Raw genomic sequence first — 20,019 nt, forward strand, 5'->3', positions numbered from 1 at the left:
TCTCAATCTTTGGAGACGATCTGATGCAACAGAGCAGGATCCAGAGTCTTAGGGGTGTGTGGAGTGGAAGGAAATGTTGTTTTAGCTATTTCATGTCATTTTATTTTTGGAAGAGGCATGAGTTTAGTCATAAGGCTGAATTGAATTCACTGAAGTTCGTGTAACTTGAATCTGAAAGTGTATTTTTTTTATTCAGGTAAACTATTTGCCTCTGGAAACAAATACCGTGAATGAGCTCACTTTATCTACCATGACAATAAAAATAGATAAGTTCATATGGCTTAGTTCCTGAATCCTGGGCTTTGGGCTCATGTGCCATATCCTTCATTGTATCTATTGACTGATATACATTTTTCTGGTCTCTTATTAAAGTATATAGCTTTAATCGCACCATACATTTTATCATCTTATACTTAGCAAACAACCATTTTCACAATACAAATGCTTCTAAATGACAAGAGTATCATAATTATGCTAGAATTGATAGTTTTTCTGAAGGTTAAATCCGCAGGCATCTTGTTTTTTGATGGTCTTGTAATTTAGTTCCAAATCAAGCTGCTATGGCCTGCGGTCTTTTTGTTTCAGGCCTGCTTTATCTCCCTGGAGGATTTATATGAAGGCTTTGATGCCTTCTGGCCATCTCTGGAATACAAAATATGGCTAAAGCTTGCTCTCAGTACTGCCTACCAGTATTTTGAACCAAGTCTTATTGACGAGGTAAGTTACATGATTAAAATATTAATAAATTGAATTTTTATGCATTGTATTTTTTACAGAATGCGTTTCATATTTTTGAGATACAAATAGAAAGGAAATTTGTGTGCGTGTATGTGTGTGTATGTGTGTGTGTGTGTGTGTGTTTGAGACAGAGTCTCACTCTGTTGCCCACACTGGAGTGCAATGGTGCAATCTCAGCTTACTGCAACCTCTGTCTCCGAGGTTCAAGCAATTCTCCTGCCTCAGCCTCCCAAGTAGCTGGGATTATAGGCGCCTGCCACTACCCCTGGCTCATTTTTTTTGTATTATTATTAGTAGAGACAGGGTTTCACCATGTTGTCCAGGCTGGTCTTGAACTCCTGACCTCAAGTGATCTGCTCACCTCGGCCTCCCAAAGTGCTGGGATTATAGGCGTGAGCCACCGTGCCTGGCCCTGTGTCTGATTTTCTAAAATGAGATTGCTAGAATTTTAACTGCTCTCTTATCCTGAGTTCCTACAGGTTGTCAATCCTTTTGTCACAGCTAATTTTCCCAAGCTACTTGCAATCATTTCAAAAAAAAGGTAGATTTAGCAAATTCAAAATAGGTAGATCCCCCCTGAACCAAGCATAGTGTTAATCAGAATGTGTTAACAATCGCTCCGTCTGTATTTATTATTGCCTACTCTGCCAATGTTAATATAAATCTATAAATCTCCTGCCTTTTCAAAATCTTTGTGGAGGTGACTCAGCCTCTCTCATGGACTTCCCCTCCAAACAGTAGTGGTTCAAGTTTGTCTCTGGACAAGCACAATTTACAATCTCACATTTGTATCCTATTTAGTCACTGTTGGAACCCTTACTAGCTAGTGAGTCGGAACTGGGGAAGTGAACTGGGAAAGATCTGAAGTTCAGTAATATTCACTGAACTGAGCGACTGGATATAAATAAACATTGGGTTAAAAAATGAGTGTGTCATACACGCCAGTAAGGTTTCTTTTACTATATTGCAATAATAACTTTCAGAAAAATTTTAGCAGAGGGATAAGGGGATTGGAATTATTCTCTTTTCCTTTTACCTTGCCTCTTCATGAGGAGTGGGACAAATTTAGAGTCTAGTATGAAACTCCAGGGGTGAGAATTAGGACGAATGGATAGAAACTATGGACTCAGACTTGACTCAATAATAAGGTGAATGTCCTTTACATTTTTTTTTAATTCACAAGCAACACATATTCATTATATAAATGAGAAAGTACAGATACAAAACATTAAAAAATGTCTATTTTTAAACAGAGAATCTCTATTTAATAGTTTCTTTCTTTCTTTTTTTTTGTTTTTTTCCCATTAAAGAACTAGCCAATTAAGATTTTTTTCCCTCTAAATCACAGAACTCAAAAAGTATATGCATTTTAAAATCAAACTAAAACAGCTGATTGTTTTTAGATTTTCTGGTTGTGAAATGCTGATAAATTTGCTAATTTTTAAATGTTTTTGGTGTCCTAGTTGTGCTGGTGCCCTCAGCAAATAAATGTATGATTCGCCTGTCAATGACTGAGATTCAAGGACTGGCTCTTGCAGCCGTGCCCTGCTTGGGGGTGGAGATGTTTAGACTGAGCTGACAGCCCTGTCAGGGTCCTGTGCAGGAGATTCCTACTGTTGGGCTGATCTCTAAGTTCCTGGGTTAGTTTGCAAGCCACAAACTGGGTGGCGTAAAAAAAACAGAAATGCATTGTTTCACAGTTCTGGAGGCTAGAAATTAGAAATCAAGGTGTTGGGACGGTTGGCTCCTACTGAGGGGCTGTGAGGGAGAATCTGGGCCAGGCCTCCCTCCTTGGCTTATAAATAGCTGCCTTCATATTCACGTGGCGTTCTCCCTGTGTGCAAGTCTGTGTCCAAATTTCCCTTTTTTATAAGGACACTAGTTATTCAAATTAGAGGCCCATCTTCTTCCAGTATGACTTCATCTTAACTAATTGCATCTGCAGTGACCCATTTCCATAAGGTCACATTCCAGGATACTGGGAGTTAGGACTTCAGCATAAGAATTGGGTGGGAGGTGGGGTGTGTGTGTGTGTGTGTGTGTGTGTGTGTGTGCGCGCTCAATTCAACCCATAATAGCTCCCTCCCAGTTCTAAAGTCTATGACTCTGAGCCTTGAAGTATAGCTCAGACTCTAGCTTGCTTTCTTTTGGCTTTGTGTTATTCCTATTCACCTGTCAAATGGAATGTAAGCTTACTGCTAGGTGACCCTCTGAATCTTTTAAGACTCTGGGTCTTTGTGCAAATAGAAATCTCCTGAGTCATAGCCGAGTACCCTGCTGTGGCTGACAGCTCACAAATTAGGGCTGGGCAATAGTATCCAGGGCCCATTAACAGCACAAACACTTGGAATTGAGACATTTGTCAGAGGCCATTCTGAATGCTAAATAAATCCTGTCTGTTGGTGCCAGGGGCCGTGTACCTTCTGACATCCTCAAATAATTCAGATCGATCAGTGAATCTGTTTTCTTCTTGATACCATCTGTCAGTTTGTATGACTTATTTTTAAAAATGCAATTTTATCATAGGACTTAAAGTTTCAGAAGTGTGTGATGTTCAATCAAGCATATGTGGAAACTTTATCAAGCTATAATGAAATGAATATTGATAATATGACCATGAAATTTGTTATCCTTGTGTATGGCAGTGTAATTGATACTAAGACAGAGGAACCATATTTTGCACCTTGCATTATACCTACAACCTGTGAGCAGGTAAGAAGTATCGTTTCTAAAGAGTCTCTTGCTTTTCACAGTGCTTCAAAAGTGACTTTAAAACTCAACTGGCCACCTTAAAAAGAAATTTAACCTGGAATAACCCTGTAGTTCTTACTTGCCTTTTGCAAACAGTAAAAATGTACCAAGGGCTTCTGTGTACCGTAGTACAGGTGCCCTACACGAGGGTGTGCCCAGGGGACAGGGAGCTGGAATCTGCCTGCTGTTTGCTTGCCATGCACGCCCTTTGCTCTGGCATGCGGCTGTGCCAGAGGAAGGATGAGATGCAGTAAGTTTTCCCTGGTTTACACCAAGGCAATGATGCTATGTTCTAGCATAGCTCTGGAAGTATCTGCATAGCTCTGGAAGTATCTGCACCGGTTGACAAGAAAGGAGTAGAGCAGGGGCCACATCATTTTGTTGCCACATTGGAGGCTGTGGTCACTTGATAGTAGATCCTGGGCCCTGGGTCTCAGCATTCCATATCTCTGTAATGACAAAGGAAGTGTGACCACCTAGGACATAACAGGGCATGGGAAGGGTAGAAGCAAACTCCCTAATGGTCCAAGCTGCCTGCCACTGGACAGAGGAATGGGGAGGACCAAGAGGCCATGGGAAGAGACGACATCTCTTTAAATCTGGGAGTAAGTTTCTCCCCTATGGGAGAGACCTTTTCTGCCAGTTCAGACTGTGAAAATTCATTAGGAAAATTTGTCCTGGAAAAGTTGGTAAACCTAAAAAGTGAATTTTTTCCTTTCAAAACATTCTTACTTTGTACCTTTCATCAATTCAGATGATGAAGGTAATTTAAATGTTTTTAATAGAAAATTAAAATCTTGTTTAGTTTTGAAACAAAGGATGGAGGTAAGAGGCAAGCGGGCAACAGGAGTAATACTGCAGCTTAGTGTCTTAAGAGACCAGGGTTTGGAGTCAGGCACACTTAGACTTAAAACTTGACCCCTGTGCCTACTTGTACTTGAGCTTAGGTAAGCTGCTTAACCTTTCTGACCCTCAATTTCCTTCTTAGTAAGATAGATAGGGATAAGGTCAGCAGCCATCTTATCGGGTTATTGTGAGGATTAAATGAGATAATGTGTGGTAATCTAAAAATGATAGTTACGATGATTCCTTGTTTGCTGCTGGCATTCTGGGAGGCAGATTTTATGGCACATAGGACAAATGGTCTAAGAAAGGAAGACAGTCTTGCCATCCTGGGAATGCTGAGCCTTGAGCCCTTGAGCTTCAGTGTAGGAGTAAAAGTAGCTTACTGGATGCTGGAGATTCCCTGCTTTCCAAACTGGGAATTTCCAGTCTAGTTACAAGTAAGGTGTAGAAATTTCCTCTCTGGTGTCTAAATATGCAAGGACAATTTGTTGGTCTAAGACTTCTCAACATCAAAGAGGATTTGAAATTTAGAATACAGAGCCAAGATTGAAGACCCAGCTCTACGCTTTGGCTTATTTTTTATACTCTTTGGAAAGGTTAGAAAGAAGCCAGGTTAGAGATCAAAGAATGCTCTTTTGACTAATTTTGACTTTTCTCCTCTAGGTTCAGGGAACTTCTGATTTAAGCAAGCTGCTAATAGTCCAAGCATCAGAGCTTACCCAAAGGAATAGTAACACCAATGTCATGGGTAAGGGATAGACCTTTAGTGGTAGGAAAACTATTGAGAAGGAAATTCAATACATGTAAAATTCCTTTAACTCTAAGAAAGTGATTTGAGAGGGCACTATGTGGGTTTATCATTAGTCCCCATCCTTGGGCCCACCCTGGCTGCCACATTGCTCTGGGAGGTCACATATGAGAGACTTCCAGACCCTAAAATCCAGGTGGCTCCTTCCTCTGCCGTGTCCCTCCCTCCATACACTAGTCAGGGGAGAGCAGCTTCTGCGGTGTACTCTGTTGCTGCCCTGGTAGGCTGGAACCACATGGTGCTGGCAGTGCAGGAATGGGGAGGGAACAGACTCTCTCACAGGAGCCCAGGTATGGGGAGCTGGTTTGCTCCCAGCAACTGAAGGGAATAGGGAACCTTACCCATGCTCAGTGAGTATTCCAAACCATGGTCACAGCTACAAGTCAAATGACTTGCTTTGAGTATGCTTTGATAGTCACTGAGTAGTTATAGTTACGTTTATTAGCATCCAACTGCATGCATCATGATGCTAAGCATTATACAGAGAAGACTTGATAGGAGGAGCTTGCTAGAAAAAGCACACTCAGGATCTTTCATCTTCTGCTCAGCATCCCTGCCCTCCCAAGCCCAATGACAACATTCTCCCAGCTGTCCCAGCTTGAGGACACATTCTGGGTTTGTAACTCTAACCTGCACCATCCCAGTGTTTACAATTCATGTGATCCATCGGTTTATCTATTATGCAATTCTTAATGAATCGTTGCTTTGGGGGAGGGATTTACATGATTTCAAATTGTGTGCGAAGAGTGAGGTTTTCTCAGTGTCTTATATCTCACTATTTCTCAATTGCATACTTTTTATAAAATTCAGCCCCACTGTGTGCTGGGTACTGTGCCAAGAGCCAATTGGTGAGTGAGCCAGATGAGGTATTTGCCTTCACAGGGAGGAGAGACAGATATTCAATAAGTAATTATACTTTTCCCTTGGCAGCAATTTGAACCTCAGAGGTTCCTGTGGCTCACCCTTCACCCCCTCTTCTAGGGTCATACATAGCACTATGATTTAGGGAGCCTCCTCTGCTATTGGGTCACCTGTCCAAGTGGGCTAGCACTGAGATGACCATTTCCCCAGCCCACACAGTCTCTGAAAGTCTGCTGCTCTGCTGCTTCCAAATCACTCTTGGGGCACAGGAGTCTATGGCAAGGCTGGGAACTCAGGGCCTAGCGTCAGCCCCCTTGGGTCACCCTAAGAAGTGCTATTGAGTCAGAGATCTTAAGCACTGTCAGGGAGCAGGGCACAGGTCCCTAGTGTTCTTGTGCTCACAGGCCCCTTTTCTTCATGAGTTCCTCTGTAATCATTTTTAGATAGAGGGAAACACATCACTTTGTATTCCTCATGGGTTTGAGACAAAAGTCACAAATGGTAGGCACATGGACTGGATCTTTGACTCTTAATTTGTTTAAGAGTCACTTGTTTTCTTTTAAAATTTTAAAATTAGTTGCCAAATAGAAACAAATGTTTTGCATTTTAAAAATGCAGATTTTGAAGTTTTCATGAAAGAATAAGGTCAGCCAGCACTCAGCCCTCATTCCTGTATGTGGCAACAGATAGGGCTGAGTATCAGTTGGCGTCTATAGAGGGAGCAGACGCTCTGCAGCTTGCCACAGTCCACACGGCTCCCTCTTGCCTTTACCCAGCCCACTTCAACTGTTTACGTGATCTGCCTATTCCCATATGAGTTTGTCAGCCCTTGTATTGGACTTTAGGGAGCCTACCACAAACCTCTGAGGGAAGAAAAAACAGGGACATTTGAGAGGGGGAAGGGAAAAGGGAGACTTATAGGGAGAAAGCAAATAGAAAATATTTTCTGGTTGCCTTTACTCTTAAATTCCTAATTTACTTTTTCTGTTCAATGATCGGATTTGGTTAACCTCAGTCGACACTGGTCTTCAAACAACAGGGAGAGAATATGACTGGAAGACAAGAGATGAGGTAATAAACTTGACACTTTGATTATATTTTTTTCTTACTGCAAATATTGAACTATACAGCTAAAACAAATTGAGGTAAAATAGCAAAATGTAGGTGGTGAGAAAAGACACTCCTAGCTACAACTCATTAATTGGGACAAATTAGAATAAAGCCCATCTGAATTACTTAAAAATTAAAATTACAGAGTATTTTTGAAAGACATAATTTTGCCCCACCCCATTTTTCCCCCCTCACTGATATTTAGGTCAAAGAATAGGAATCTATGGAATTTGCAGTGAGGAGGGACATACATCATGCACACGTGTAGACACCAGAGTCTAAATCTCCATGCTTCTGCCTTTGGAGTGTGGATTCCTGGATGTATAGATTGCTATGCTTGCAATTTGTGGGGTCACAGGCTGATCATAGACATCTTCCTAGAGTACCAATTTTACTTGAGCATCTTTTAAAGAAAAAGGTTCACTCATTTAACTAGCGGGTTATTTAAAACATTTTATATTAAAAAACTTATTATCGAGTAGGATGACAAATTTGCATGAATTTTTAAGATAAAACAAGAGACTTCAAAACATTTTGTTATGGACAGTCATGTAGATTTTTGCCCCCACATCTTTTCCTTCTTTCTTCAGTGACCAGGACCAATTTAGAGAAGTCTGAGAAGGCTGGAAGTCATGCCTAGAGTTGAAAAGGAACGTGGGCCTTTCATGTGGGACCAGGACAGAGTAGAGACAAGTCTGGTGGTGGTGAGGCAGCCTGCAAGACTCATGACTCTAGAGGTCTCTATTAGGCCTCCTGTTTGGGCCAGAGCAGACTGCTGGGTGGACTGGAAGAGCAGATGACTCTGACAGGGTAATAGGATGCTAGGCAAATGCTGAAGTGGGCCAGATAGTAGTGATGGTGCTAAGCACAGGCTTCAAGGGCCTTTAGTCTTTTCCCAGCCAGGTGCCAAGTCATCCCAAATAAAGAGCTTTTTTTTTTTTGAGACGGAGTTTCACTCTGTCACCCAGGCTGGAGTACAGTGCACAATCTTGACTCACTGCAACGTCTACTTCCTGGGTTCAAGCAAATCTCCTGCCACAGCCTCTGGAGTAGCTGGGACTACAGGCACATGCCACCATGCTCAGCTACCTTTTTTTGATTTTTAGTGGTGACAGGGTTTCACGATGTTAGCCAGATGGTCTCGACCTCCTGACCTCATGATCTGCCCACCTTGGCCTCCCAAAGTGCTGGGATTACAGGCGTGAGCCACCACGCCCGGCCATAAACAGCAAGAGAAGTCCCTTGGCCCACTTCATCCCCAGCCCAAAGACCCTTCTAATAGCAATGTTGGTCCTGCCACTGTTATTTATGATAATCAAGGTGGTTTGCAGTGTATTTGTTGGGGAAAGGAAAGTTGCATTGACCAAATTTATGGTCAATAGTTCCTTTAAACCAGGTAACCTCGTTCTTTTTAGGCATCCCTCCCAGGGCCTTCCTCTCCTCTCTCTTAAAGGGACCCTATTTCACAAAGGGGAATTAAGAGTCAAATAATTGAGTTCCTCATTTGTTACTCTCTTGCCCAGCCCCCATTACTTAAAAAGATTCCCATTCTGATTTACAGGAAGAGTTTCCAGTAGCCCTGCAATCAGTCATAAAGTTAATTGGAATTCAACTTCTGTAACATTTCTCTTCTTCTTAAACACACCTTTGATAGACTACTCTCATTGAATTAATGTAGTATCTCTTCACAAGATGACAGTGTAGAGATGCACATGTAATTAATTATATGCATCACTCAAAATTCTTCACATGAAGATCTTTTAGGAGGAATGTTTCAGATAATAAAATAGAAATGCTTACATAAGTTTTCTGGTTCCATTTAACAGTTAAGAAGTTTTTCCTGAAATGTTTATAGGCTAATATTTAACTTTTGACTTTCTTTTATAGTTGAAAACTGGATACCATTTTAGAAAAGGGTATTAATGATACAAATATGATGTGTGGAGTCAGGTTAAAGACCAAGCTACTTTCCTCACTCAAATGCTAAAGGATTATCTCCAAGGAGTTTACTTAGAAGCTACTGAAACAGGTTACTGCTGCATTTATTTTATAAGCAATGGATGGACTGCTGTAAAAATTCTTAATTTTAAGTAGTTGCATTATATTTGAAATGTTAAAAAATTCTTCGGGATAATATAAAATACACTGAAACATATGTCTTATCAAATGAAACCCTGTTTCCAGCTAAGAGCAAATTTTAACATAGTGCATTATAAAAAGTATTGTATAACCGATATGTTACTATCTAAAGCATAGAATCTGTAATTTTCATTTGTGAAATTGTTATAATTAGTGCCTCCCTAATATTTTCCAGAGTGTAGCTGTTCTCCCCTTCCCAATTTGGTAAATATTGAAAAACTGAATTATATTCCACAATCTTAGTAACTTTCAGTAAGTAACTTATGCTTTCAGTAAAATTTAGGAGAAATTAATATTCTCATATTGCATAGTACTGTTTGATGTCACCTTTCATTTTATTTTTAAAAATCAAATAAAGTTGAGTTTTATGGTTGACTGTTTATTATTAGAACCCATTATTCCTTTTCATCTCAACAAGACTGAAAGGAATACATAATACGTTAGAAGAAAACCATAATAGTGGTGTTACAGGAAGGGAGTCAGATCCAGACCCCAAGAGAAGCGTTCTTGGATCTCATGCAAGAAAGAATTCAAGGCGAGTCCACAGTGCAAAGTGAAAGCAAGTTTATTAAGAAAGTGAAGGAATAAAAGAATGGCTACTCCATAGACAGAGCAGCCCCGAACGCTGCTGGTTGCCTATTTTTATGGTTATTTCTTGATGATATGCTAAACAAGGGGTGGATTATTCATGCCTCTCCTTTTTAGACCATAGACGGTAACCTCCTGATGTTGCCATGGCATTTGTAAACTGTCATGGTGCTGGTGGGAGTGTAGCAGTGAGGACAACCAGAGGTCACTCTTGTCGCCATTTTGGTTTTGGTGGGTTTTGGCTGGCTCCTTTACTGCAACCTGTTTTTATCAGCAAGGTCTTTATGACCTGTATTTTGTGCTGACCTCATATCTCATCCTCTGACTTAGATTGCTTTATCCGTCTGGGAATGCAGCCCAGTAACCTTCAGTCTCATTTTACCCAGCTCTTATTTAAGATGGAGTTGCTCTGGTTCACATGTCTCTGACATTTCCCCCTCCCTTTTATAAAAGGAGGGGGAAACCTTAATCCTGAGGGTTGCAGAGGGATGAAGATCCATCTTCCGTAGCTTTTTCAGGTTGAATGGGGTGATGATATTTTTGCCTAACTATGAGGATCTCTTGCATTCAGGGTGGAGAGGAGTTTAGTAAGAAAGCATCAGTATGGTAAGGTTCATTCATAATTCTTGAATTTTGACAAAAGGTGATATCTGGAAGATTAATAAGTGTTTAATTTAAGAAAATATTTAGGGCCAGGCATGGTGGCTCATGCCTGTAATCCCAACGCTTTGGGAGGCCAAGGTGGGTGGATCATGAGGTCAGGAGTTTGAGACCAGCCTGGTCAACATAGTGAAACCCCATCTCTACTAATAAAACAAAAATTAGTCAGGCATGGTGGCGTGCTCCTGTAGTCCCAGCTACTCAGGAGGTAGAGGCAGGAGAATCACTTGAACCCGGGAGGTAGGGGTTGCAGTGGGCTGAGATCACACCACTGCACTCCAACCTGGGTGACAGAGCGAGACTCCATTTCAAAAAAAAAGAAAAAATAAAGAAAGAAACATTTAGTAGGCTTGTTCTGTTTTCCTACACAAAGAGTATAACAGTAATATATTCCACAAGAGTAAGGCAAAATAAGTAAAGTTATATTCTAAGTAAACTAAATTAGAAGGCTTTTCATGAACTGGGCAACTTTTAGAGCTAAGCTGGTATAGGGTTAGTTGGTTGTAATGTGCCCAGAATTAGAATACTGATCCAGACTTTTATATTACCCATCCTCTTGTTTTTCTCTGAGCAACAGTCAGAGATTACTGGTTGGTTCACAGGAGTAAGCAGGGTTAGCCTAAATTGCAGAAACAGAAACAACTAATGAGACTAGAATTTAATAACAAGTGTCCCATAGTTCTTGAAACATAATATTTCTCTCTCCAGTTATCCATTTTTACTAAAGACAAATCATGGTGAGACTGATTTACTTTATTATACTTGGCCTGATTATTTGTATAAAGTGCAGCAAGAATAATTATTTTTCACATAGGTTTTTAAATTGGCTTTGATAGAACTCTGTTTTATAAGGAATCTCAGATAAGACTTTTTAAAAGCTGAGTCCAGCCATGGGTTTGTACCCTCTAATACCTATGAGTTGGGTAAGTTTCTTTCCTCTTGCAGTCCCAAGATAACTTACTTCTACTTCTACTGGACTTGATAGAAAGTGACATTTACTTACCACAAGTCAGAAACCCTGTACAGGGACTGTGTAGGCAAGGTATGAGGCCAGTTCCCCAAAGGGCTTTTACTGGCTCTACATGTTAATTTTAATTCCTTAAAGGAAAACACACCGTTCCAATAAAAGCCTTGGTAAAATAACCAGTTTCTCCAATTGTGCCCTTTTACAAAAGAAAACAGATTCTGATTGTACTTATGCAAATAACTATATTGCCATAAGTTAGAATACTCACAACTAGTTTCCAAATTCTGGAGAAATCAGGTAGAGAGAAACAAATACACTCCAAATTTTGTTCACAGTAGTATATTTTACTCAATTGCTAAAAGCTATAAATAGAAAAGCTCAAAAGAAAAGTTTCCTTGACTCTGAAAAACAAAACAAAGGATCAGCAACATTTTAAGCAAAGTTAAAAGGATTACTTCAGTCTTCCATTGGTTCAGTTAATTTAGTTAAGACCTGTTCTATTTTATATTCATGAACAGTCCAGCTCTTCATGAGAGTTCTAAAAGGTGTTTTCTCTATTCTAATGTTACAATCTCCAAAGTTATTAGAAAAACCTGCATTTAAGAACACCTGTTAGAGTTCTATAATTGATTACAAACCACCTTCTGAAGAGGATTAAAACAAGTTAACAATTGTCTGTGGCTTACAAAATGTTTTAGGGCAGCCACAGTCAAAGAAACAATTGACAAGGAAATTTGTTACCTCTGTGGCATACAGTGATTTTGTGTAACAATTATAATTGTTACTGATAATGTACACTAAGTCATATCAGAGTTATAGGAGTTTCCCATAATTTTGGAATATATACCAATAACACAGTTACGAAAATACAGCCCAAAGAAAACCAAACACCATTTTATATTTGACAATACTTCCTTTATGACTTTTGTACCGAATAAACCAAATGTCACTGTTGCATTAGTGCATTATTTATGTCAAACCCAATTCTTAATAAAACCTTATAAATAAATCCATCCAATCTTAGTTTGACCATAAGGTAAGATTCTCATAAGCCTTTTATAACCCTTTACAAGTTTTTGTTAAAGAGCAGATCATAAGCACGGTTTTGCTCTAAGAAAAGCCTGTTGTGCTTTTATTCCAGTGTTTAATTTATAGAAAAACTGAATAATATCCCTTTAATTCAGCCAATGTCCACACACAGACTCTCTTTTATAATTATTTTTTTACAAACCTTTTACAACTGTTTAAACCTTTAGCTTTATTCTGTCTTACTTAAAACAATTCTTTAACCCTTTAGGCAAAAAAAAAAAAAAAAATCTACATTCTCATGCCTTTTTGTCATCTTTTACCAAAAATACATTTTACTTTCGTTGCACACCTTACAGGTAAAAGTGTTTCTTCAATAGTCTCAATTACATGTTTAAATGTTAACTTTTAGTGACTTTTACTTTTGGTGAAAGCCTTGGTTAGTAAGCAATTTGAATTGTATGCTAGGTGTGGAGCCTAGCCTAGGACACAGCAGGCAGAAGTGCAGATAAGGGCTGACTCTCCAGCATAGCTAGGGGTGTGGCTAACTCCACATGTTCCCATGCCTTATCTAGCAGTAAAGCAGGCAAGTTGTACAGTAGGAGTCATAGTGGCATTTTATGAAGCATTTAGGAGGCCTAACAACCTTTGAATTGTACAATGTTTCTTGCATAAATTCCCTTTCACAAATCTTTCACAATTTACACAGACTATCTAAGACATTCTTGGACTTTCTGATTTGCCCTAAATATTCTTACTTTTAAACAACCAGTCATTTAACTTTAGGGCAAGAATTTATCACACGAGATCCTTTTTTATATAAAATCTCTTTTTAAATAATCTTCTTTGTATAGGTAGGGGACATGGCTAATTTCACATGTCCCCAAGCCATATCTAGAATCTAATGGCTTTAAGGTAGGTAAATTGAACAATTTTTAAAAGTCAAAGAAGCTGTTTATGACCTTAAAGCATTTAGCAAACTTAATATCTGATCTGCATGATTTAGACTAAATGTTTTTATCAACCATTTTAAAGCTGTTTTTATTTCCCCAAAATTACTAAAGTTACATGAACTAAAAGGCATTACAGTTTTTATTTTGCTTTCAAAATATTTGTGTTTATTTATGTTTAAGCCAATTAATTAGAGTTCTTTTATATAAACATTACACACAACACATATATAGCTACACAGAAAGACAGAAGAAGATTACTACAGTAGTTGTAAAATTTTTCATTTGCCAAGTTTTAAGTTTCTTAATTGGATTACTGGCTTTAGGGTGGAGCCCTTGGAAGAACAGAGCCTGGCAACTGGTCTCTGGTGCCTCTTTTCCCAAGGAGTCCAGGCTGTTAGAGCTTGAATATCTGCTTTTAATTAAACTGATTTTAACGATAGCACTCAAAAGTCCTTTTAGAATTTCTTATGCCAAACAGCCAATATTTCTAGCTTTTGAACTTTACCAAAGGTAACCTCCCAGGTGGTTAGAGAAAGGAAAATTTAAGACAGTCCCTGGAGGAGAACAGAATAGACAAGGTCGTGCAGATATTAAACCAGAAACAACTTACTTCCTGGGTGGGGAAATGGACCTGGATCACCACTGTTGAAGTGCAAAAACCTTTGTTACTGAGCTACAGCACAGGGCGGCCTCCGTTTCCTTTCCCAGGAATTTAGAATAGTTAATTTTGAGCTTGCGAAGACTTTTAACTATTTAATATGATTTTTAAAGCTAACTATGACATGAACCCTAAAATTCCTGTTCCCTGAAGGCGGAGACCAAAAGAAAGTACCGCCACATAGTTAAAAGGTCAGGCTCCCAAGGACATAAAACAAGGTGGAGACTTTATCCAGTTTTTTTTTGTTTGTTTTAGGGAACTGCAGTCCAGTTTGCTACTGACCAGCCTGCTGGGTCTTGAAAAGCAGGCTTACAGGTGTTCTAGGTCCATGTTTTATCCTGAAGTACCCCTCGACACAGAAAAACAAATTTATACTACAAAATACATCAGCTTAAGACTAGCCTTAGAATTCTTTTTCACATTAATCGAAACCTTACAGAGGAGATAAACACTGTGTTTGTTTCATTTGTTTTTTATCATTCATTTAACCGTTTGCACAGAGAGAGAGAAGCCAGAAATCTAACTGGCCGGAAATGCTTACCCTTTTGCTGGCACGCCAGGCTTCTGGCTTCCCTTTCCCTGAGTGGCCCTAGTGATCTGGCTTGTGGCACCATTGCCCTAGGGACCAAGCCGCATCATAAAGGAAAATTATTTTTTTCATTCTGACCAGAGCAAAATACATGTGATAAAACATAGACATTAGCCACTCCGCTTAGCACCCAATATCAAACTGGCAAGGCTTAAATTTGCCCCCAAATGGGCCCTGTCATCTTTAATCCAACCTCTGACTTGGAGTTTCAACATGTGGTCTCTGGGCAAGATGGTTGCCCTGAATAAAAGATAGGAAGGGAAAAGTAGAGCCGGGAGTGGTGGCTCACACCTGTAATCCTAAAACTTTGGGAGGCCGAGGCAGATGGATCACCTGAGGTCAGGAGTTTGAGACCAGCTTGGTCGACATGGCAAAAACCCATCCCTACTAAATATACAAAAATTAGCTAGGCGCGGTGTCGGGTGCCTGTAATCTCAGCTACTAGGGAGGCTGAGGGGGGTGAACCGCTTGAACCCAGGGGGTGGAGTTTGCAGTGAGCCGAAATCATACCACTTCACTCCAGTCTGAGTGAAACAGTGAAACTCCATCTCAAAAAAAAAAAAAAAAAAAAAAAAAAGAGGTAGAGAAGGAAGGTATTGCCTGTGGCAGGGTGGGGAAGGTGAAGGCTTAGGGAAGCCAGGGAAACCCACTTTTTCCCTCTGACAATGAAAAAGTCCAGGCGGCCGCTTGTTGGTAGCAAAGGAGTCTTTTCCAGCAGTCCCATTAGCTCTCAAGTTTCCCCTTTTAGCTGGGGAAAAGCTCCCCATGTCCCATGATCCTGTACATGCCTAATCCTGTCACCCATAGCTGTCAGCAAAGAGTACAAGGCAGATTAATCCAAAGAGAATAGCAGTTAACATCCCATAGTGCCAAACCTGTTCTTAGGGACTTTACTGAGAGGGGCCTCTAACCAACCCTCTAAATCTTAGAAGGGATTCTAACCCTCCTAAGTTGGGCCTGTAACCCAAGGTCAGTCAAGCGTCCTTGCCTTTTATTAAGAGGGACCTTTAACCTACCCAGTCTTTGGAGAGACTCTTAATTCCCCTAAGGGGGACCTCTAACCCAATTCCATTCTTTACCTGGGTACCTCACCGCTTACCCCAAGTCATCCAATTATTGCTGCAGTCTATTTTCCTTGGGTTTGGTGGGGGGTCTCCTCAGTATCGTCTCTTTTGTGGTTTGTGAGAAAGATGTTACTGGACCCCACCACTTACCCAAAGTTCGCCTTTGGGTCGGGGGTTTCTGCAGTACAGTCACTTCCCTTGTTGCCAGAAAGATGTTACAGGACCCCACTACTTACGCAAAGGTAGCCGTTGGTCAGGGTTTCTGCACGATAGTCCCTTTGTGGTCACCAGAAATATGTTACAGGAAAGGGGTGCAGATCCAGACCCCAAGAGAGGGTTCTTGGATCTCGTGCAAGAAAGAATTCAGGGCGAGTTCAGAGTGCAAAGTGAAAGCAAGTTATTAAGAAAGTAAAGAAATAAAAGAATGGTTACTCCGTAGACGGTTGCCCATTTTTATGGTTATTTCTTGATGGTACACTAAACTGGGGTGGATCCCATTTTTAGACCATATAGGGTGACTTCCTGACGTTGCCATGGCATTTGTAAACTGTCACGGCACTGGTGGGAGTGTAGCAGGGAGAACGACCAGAGGTCACTCTTTTCATTTTGCTTTTGGTGGGTTTTGGCTGGCCTACTGCAACCTGTTTCCTCAGCAAGGTCTTTATGGACCTGTATTTTGTGCTGACCTATCTCATCCTGTGACTCAGGATGCGTTAACTGTCGGGGAATGCAGCCCGGTAGGTTTCAGCCTCATTTTACCCAGCTCCTATTTAAGATGGAGTTGCTCTTGTTCACACACCTCTGACACAGGTAAGAATAGAAGGGAATACAAGAGAAGAAGTCAAGTTCAAACCATTAAGAAACTTCTGGATACCTAGCTTAATAAGGCAGTATTTCTCACCGTGGTCCTTGGAGCATCTGTGTGTTAACAAATATGAGGTGTTTCTGAACATTACGGAAACCTGACCACAATGGCATCACCACGTAGGGGTCCATCTTTCCAGTTTAACTGGATGTCTGGAAATAGGCAGACAGGAGTGGTGCGGCTCCTTGAGGATGTTTTTACGGACCCAGGGTTCCTGTAGCCTACTTCTCCTTTATCCTTGGCTTGTGATATTTATCCTCACGGTGGCAAAACAACACCTGTTAACACCAGGCCTCCCAACTGTTTTCCAAGAGCTTTCTCCTAATGAGGCTTTGCCTTTTCAGTTAGGAAGGGACCTGACCCTAGGCCAGAACTGTCACATGGCCACACTTATTTCAAAATTCACCTTGAGATGAACCGGCACCTCACCTTCTTACCCTTATGAAATCTTGGTCTTCTTAGTAAGGCTTAAAAGGGAAATGGATATCGGTTGAACAACAGCAGTGTTTGTTGTATTCTGTGTCACAGTCACCTGGGTTGTCAAAAGTGAATTCATGAGCTGGGTGTGGTGGTATGTGCCTGTAATTCCAGTTACTCAGGAGGCTGAGGCAGAAGAATCTCTTAAGTTCAGGAGTTGGAGACTAGCCTGGGCAACATAGTGAGACCCGGTGTCTAAAATATTGTTTTAAAGTTAAAGAAAATGGATTTATAGCCACCTACGGAATCAATCCCTGGGGGTAGGTCTCTGGGCTCTGCATTTTAGTGTGCTCCTCAGGTGGTTTACTGCAGATTGAAGCCTGAGTTCCACAACTATAGGTGATACAGAAGTAGAAGAAAACATATGTCTGTTTGTTTAGGAGGCAGTACATCACCATATATTTGAGACAACTAGAGGATAATACTTCATCGCAAGCGTATGTTAGGATACTGAGGGGCTGCAAGTACCAGAAAACCCAACTCAGACTTAAATACTAAAGAAATTTTTAATTTTATGCAATGCAAGTTAAGAGGTAGGACATGTTTGTGGTTGGTAGACTCAGTGAAGGTCATCAAATATGAGTTTTTCTTTCTCTCCACTCTGCTGTTCACCTTTTCAGCCTCATTCTACGGCTGATTCACTACTCCTAGGTGGTAAGACAGCTACCAGCAGCAATTAGTGCTTCATGTTTTCTTGCGTATATCCAGTGGGAGACAAACAAGTGCTTAAAATTGCTCTCCAGAGTGGGAAAGAATTCTAGAAACCTCCAACAATCCTCTTATTTGTGTCTCATCAGCAAGAAGCGAATTACATGGCCATTTCTGAATGACAAGAGGGTAGCAATGGCCTTTTAACCAGTTAAATGCTATGCCCATTCAGCTAGAATCAATGTTGTCAGCATTTCCTCCATTTGCATTGTTTCAAAGAGGAAGGGTCAAATGGATGTGAGGGAGTAAATCCCTAAGCCAGTTCACTGCACCCAGTAGTTGGCATCCTGACTTGGCCATTTAGGTACAGCCATTCTGGCTTCTAATCCCTTTGCTGAGCTTCTCACTGCAGATCCCTATCTTTTGGTTGGAGGTTGGGGGTAAGATCAGACTTTTGATAAGACGACAACAAAGGAATCACAAGTCTATCACTTTGGTCACCTTAGAAGACTGTACACTTTAAAAGACTAGCCAAAGCATTTCCCAACTCTTTGGTCACATAGACTGCCTCTCAAGTTGTATTTCTTTCATAGTTGCAGTAGTCATACATTAATTCACTTCCTATAAATAAATCATTGGATGCATAATGAAAATTTTCTATGAAAACTGAGGGCAGCAATTCTCATAAGGGGACTCTACTTTCCCCGCCTAATAGTGTTACAGTCATGCATCACATAACAGTGCTTCAGACAAATGATGGACCACATATATGACAGTGGTCTCATAAGTGTTTAACGGAGCATTTATAGAAACCTAATATATTGCACTTGATGTTGGCACCGCAGATCAAGTAGGGAAATGACTGATATTCAGTAATGATGCTGGGACATTTGGTTTTCAAAATGATAAAATATATAGAAAATAAAAATATATACCATCTAGGTTTGTATAAGTATACTCTATGTAATGTTCACAAAACAAAGAAATTGGCTAGTGGTGCTTTTCCTAGAACATATCCCTGTCGTTAAGCAATGCATGACTGTATTTAAAAATGTACTTAAGGAACACTTCTACCCTGGAAATGCATATTCATTAGGTAATATTTTATGTCTGGAAAAGAATACTTGCACAAGGTCTCATGGCTTCATGGCTGCTTAGTGACAGAATCAGAATTCAATTTGAGGGTACGTGACCCATTTTCTTTGAGCTCTCTTTCAGCATTTTTATACTGACATCATCTATACAGGTAGAATAGTATATATAGCCAAACACACACCAAGGCTGAATAAGAGGTAAGAGGGGTAATAGATAGGTTTGAGGTTGGAGAAAACGTTGATGAGTTCCATTTAGAATTTGCAAATTAAACAGCAAATTCCATCCATCTGTAAACAAGATTCAAATCTGAGTAACTAATGTTGGAGATTTAAACTTTGAACTATCATCATAAAAAAGGTGAAGCCAGACTCTCCATGAGAGAGACAAGAACGAAAGGCGGCAAATATCAAAGTGAAGAGAAGACAGCAGTGAGCACCCTGACAGCTAGGGAAACAACAGAAGCTGGGGATAGTCAGATTTGCTGTAAGAGGACAGAGAGCATTTAATTACTTAAGAGACTGGGCCTATGTTGCCCGGGTTAGACTTAAACTCCTGTGCTCCAGCAATCTTCCTGCTCTCAGCCTCCCAAGTAGCTGGAACTACAGGTGCATGACACCATGCTCAGGGTAAAATATATTGAATTGCAGAGGAATGAGAGCAGGAAACTAGCTAGCCCTCTTGTCTCTTTCAAACCAGCATTCCCCAGAATTGGAATTTCTACCTACATTCTCGATCTTCTTAGTGTTACTCAAATTTTACATGTGGAGAAATCAAGGAAACTAAAGGCTTAATGACTTATCTAGCACATGGCATTAGGGCTCGTTTTACATTATTCTATTCAATAAAAATATAGAGGTTTCAACCAGGCGCACTGGCTCATGCCTGTAATCCCAGCACTTTGGGAGGCCGAGGAGGTGGTTCCCGAGGTCAGGAGTTTGAGACCAGCCTGGCCAATATGGTGAAACCCCATCTCTACTGAAAACACAAAAATTAGCTGGGCATGGTGGTGCCCGCCTGTGGTCCCAGCTGCTCGAGAGGCTGAGGCAGAATTGCTTGAACCTGGGAGGCAGAGGTTGCAGTGAGCCGAGATTACGTCACTGCACTCCAGTCTGGACAGGGTGAGACTCTGTCTCAAAAAAAGAAAAAAAAAAAAGGGGGGGGTTTCATACAAAGGAC

General features: G+C 40.5%; 1 protein-coding gene across 5 annotated transcripts in view; it reads left to right on the forward strand.

Moving 5' to 3' along the window:
* Positions 1-9,624, forward strand: part of SLC9C2 (solute carrier family 9 member C2 (putative)) — a 100,301-nt gene extending 90,677 nt beyond the window's left edge. For all 5 annotated transcript variants that reach the window (XM_050767721.1, XM_050767710.1, XM_050767753.1 and 2 more), the window contains 5 exons: positions 586-717; positions 3,265-3,450; positions 4,999-5,083; positions 7,020-7,075; positions 9,002-9,624. In XM_050767721.1, the coding sequence (XP_050623678.1) occupies positions 586-717; positions 3,265-3,450; positions 4,999-5,083; positions 7,020-7,075; positions 9,002-9,037 (495 nt within the window). In that variant the 3' untranslated portion in view covers positions 9,038-9,624. The remainder of the gene's footprint in view (positions 1-585; positions 718-3,264; positions 3,451-4,998; positions 5,084-7,019; positions 7,076-9,001) is intronic.
* The last annotated feature ends 10,395 nt before the right edge of the window (positions 9,625-20,019 follow it).

This window comes from Macaca thibetana, chromosome 1 (genome assembly GCF_024542745.1).
Source record: "Macaca thibetana thibetana isolate TM-01 chromosome 1, ASM2454274v1, whole genome shotgun sequence".
NCBI lineage: Eukaryota > Metazoa > Chordata > Mammalia > Primates > Cercopithecidae > Macaca > Macaca thibetana.